Source organism: Telmatherina bonti (genome assembly GCF_933228915.1).
Source record: "Telmatherina bonti genome assembly, chromosome: 8".
Lineage (NCBI taxonomy): Eukaryota > Metazoa > Chordata > Actinopteri > Atheriniformes > Telmatherinidae > Telmatherina > Telmatherina bonti.
In genome coordinates, this window is record NC_136626.1 from 27,480,293 (window position 1) to 27,483,832 (window position 3,540).

Genomic DNA, 3,540 nt, shown 5'->3' on the forward strand with positions numbered 1-3,540 from the left:
TGAGATAACACAATCTACTCATCATCTTCATCTTTTCCCCCTTGAAGTAGTATAATTGCAATATGGCAATATTTGACTAAATATGTAGGTCCATGAAGGAGCTTAGATTAAGTTATGAGCTGAATCTCTATCAGGCCACGTTCCCACAACATGTATTTTACCCTAAAAGCATGATTCCATTTGATGATTCATGCAATTTGTTTATAAACACTTCCCATCGAAACTTTTTGTCCACTTCTCGTTTATGTTTGGCTACTTGCGTAAATAGGTATGTCCGTTTAAAATGAGGTCATAAGCCTTCTACTTCTATGAGTCTTCTACCTTGCCATGGTTCTTAAGACAATTCATCCACTAGTGGGAAAGTGCTAAGGTAAGCATTCACTTTATTTAGCTTCATAAGCTTTATATGAGCTAAACTGTTCAACACCACCCCAGTGGTTTCCAGTGGCATTGCTCCATTTGGTGCACCAAGCGACAGAGCTACAAGGTCCCATGGCAACTGACCAAATTACACATGTTAACAATGCAGGAGATGAATGAATGTATCCATCGAGTTGTTTTGTGTTCAACTTCAACATCATTTGAAGAATAAAGAAAGAATAAACAAAAGTAATACTAATTAACTTGTCAGTGGGACCTACAGTATCAGTGTACATCATGCAACTTTCCAAACTTAGAATGGCTTCCCCTCCGTTACTAAAGGTTACCCTCACTGCACATGCTGCACAGAATATCAAATATAACCTAAGGCCCTCTCTGAAGTTTGACATGTAACCTAGTCAACAGTGTAATTTACTACCTCTAACCTTCTGCACTATAACAGGGGAATCAGTTCGTTGTGCTTTGAGCTCTTTCAAAGATCATATTTCTATGTCAACGGTTGACATATAAGAAGGGTCAACAGCCACAATAACAAAGTGTCTGGAAACACCCTAAATAAAAGTTATTTTCCCTTGATAAAAACCAACCAGAAGAAAATACATTTCTTATTATGGGTATATGTGCCTTATCTTTCCAGCAGAAAGCTATTTTTTCAGTCAGCCAAATGATTATAAATTTCCAAATCAAGCAGAATTTAATCAGCCTTTTGAACGACTGTTTCTGCTCTCTTGTCACCAAAAGAGATTAAAGGAGAGATAATGCTTTTTATAAACGCAAACCTGCGATCACGTTCTATAAACAAAGCATATTGACATTCTAAGTTAATACAATAGATTGCCTTTTCCATAAAAAAAAAAAAAAAAATTTTTAAACTGTGGATTTTTTTGGGTCTTTCAGAATGAGAGAAACAAAGGTACATCCCAATCATCTGATGCAATATGTTATTTTAGTCACTGTGTGACAATAACTTGTGTTTCCCAACTTTTATAAAGTTAGAGTGAATTCATTTTAACATCTGTGTCTTCTTAAATCACTGGCAAAAAGTTTTACTTTTCCAATTTATACACTAATGCTCGACATGCTGTAAATATATCTGAGTCTAAGTGACTATTCAGCCAGCTAATCGATTATCAGTGCAGCCCTGATATGGAGTGAGAAATAAATTTAAAAAATTAAAAAAAAATAAAAATCAAATAGCCCACTTTCTTCATTGTAATCACTCAACTGTGGTAGACCAGCACATTTGTCATCACATTAGAGGAATGCCAATGTTTCCAGTAATGGAGGGTAAAAAAAAAACAAAAAAAAAAAAAACATGCTACTGCTTGGAGTGCAGGCTTTTACATAAAATTATCATTTATATAAAAGTAGGTTAAGCAGCTTTAGTCTCAAATTGGTAGCCAAAAATAAAATGAGTGTAGAATCAACACGTTTTACCAAATTGCTAGAAAATGGACATCAGGTATTTTATGACCATGTTAAAAAAAAAAAAAAAAAAACTCTTTCAGCTCTACTTACTCTTCTCCCTCACCGCCTGCTTTTCCTGCTAAAGTTAAGCCAACGTACAAGGTGTAACAGCAGGGAACTCTTATTTTACTTGTTTTCTACAAAGCTATTATTACCAAAATGGGAAACAACGAGTGTTATGAGGGCTACTTCTATATATCCGGCTAAAGGGCATGAGCACTAAACATAAACAAACAGTCTTACTGTTTGTATCAACAAAAGCAAAAATATATTTAAATTAGTCTGGAAAATAAGGGTTTAATATGTGACATGTAAAGATGATTAAAGTAAATCTGAGGCCATGGTCATTTCATCTTAACCAGCTACCACTGCCATCCTAAAAGCTTTTAGGGTGCTAAATCTGAAAGGAGGAAAAAAAAAAAAAACCCAACCAAAAAAAACTTAACATTGTATTGTAAGGGTCAAGTCACATCAAGTGGTGTGGATTTACAGTGTGTAGCTGATGACACAGTTATTAGGTTTAAAACAAAGTCACAGGATCTATGACATCAGATCCTGTGACTTTATCCATTTTCAGTGGTTTCATTTGCCCTACTAAAATTACAAGTCTGAACATTTATTTTTTATCAAATTGAGGGGGAAAATGTCTGGGCATGTGTAGATGTCGAAATGTATGACACACTAAAACATTGCATCCATCTCTCCTTCCTTCCCGATATCTGTTAATATAAAAGAGGGTCCATTATCAAACTCTGAAGGGACAGCCTGTTGTGGAACATCTATCATCTATTAAGGGACAGAGTACGATCAATGAGCTGTGAAATAGCTATAAAAGCTTAAACTCGTGTTGGAGGAGGTCACACATTTCGGCGTTTCGTCGGCTCTAGAAAAGGCTGTGATCAAAGAGTAACCAAAAAATTTAAAAGCCTGTATCTTTCAAAGTGATCTTCACATTTATCTAGTTAAGTTTAAATGTAGGGAAGTCCAGAGGAGAGACCGATGATTAACAATCATTTGAATCGTTACGCAATGTGAGGGTTACACAGACAACTACAGTAAACGTGACTGAACCGGCATACATTGTAAATTAGCGTTACAAAAATTTAACATTTACTTTAAAAAAGACTTTTTGTGTTAAACCGTAAGAAACGGGGCCTGGAAATAATGGGAAATGTGCTACACTAACGCCGTCACAGCAGTCACAAAGCGATTGGAAAAGGTTTGGGGACCGTAAATTAGCTTAATGCTTCGCTAGCAGCAATGCTACGCCTAATAGAACCGGCTATAACAACATATATAAGCCCCTCTTAGAAAACCAGCGGATGTCAGCATTTGTTAAACTGTTTTAAGAAAATATTGAACGTCAAAGGCTAAATAATAATCCACAAGGCCTACATGAGACTCCAAAAAGCTACATGTTCGTGGTCAGGGCAAAGTCTACATTTCCCATCAACATGGCTGACACAGAATTCTTACCTGTGGACGCATTGGTTCGCCAGCAGCTCAAGAGCAGGGCACTGACAGCCCACAGTAACTTCATGATTTACAGTGTACTAATACACCTAATAGTTAAGTTGACTAAATGGTGTCTACTTTCTGCTGAACCTTATCCTTTCGAGCGAACTTCGAGCAGGCTGGCCGGCTGGACGTTCGACACTGAGCTGATGTTGTTGGTCGTCCTCTACTTGCACT

The 3,540-nt window shown here is 36.7% G+C and overlaps 1 protein-coding gene across 2 annotated transcripts in view; it reads right to left on the minus strand.

Annotated features, from left to right (window-relative positions):
* The window catches only part of bsg (basigin), a 15,446-nt gene extending 11,906 nt beyond the window's left edge, over positions 1–3,540 (minus strand). For both annotated transcript variants that reach the window (XM_079244979.1, XM_079244978.1), the window contains exon 1: positions 3,325–3,540. In XM_079244979.1, the coding sequence (XP_079101105.1) occupies positions 3,325–3,388 (64 nt within the window). In that variant the 5' untranslated portion in view covers positions 3,389–3,540. The remainder of the gene's footprint in view (positions 1–3,324) is intronic.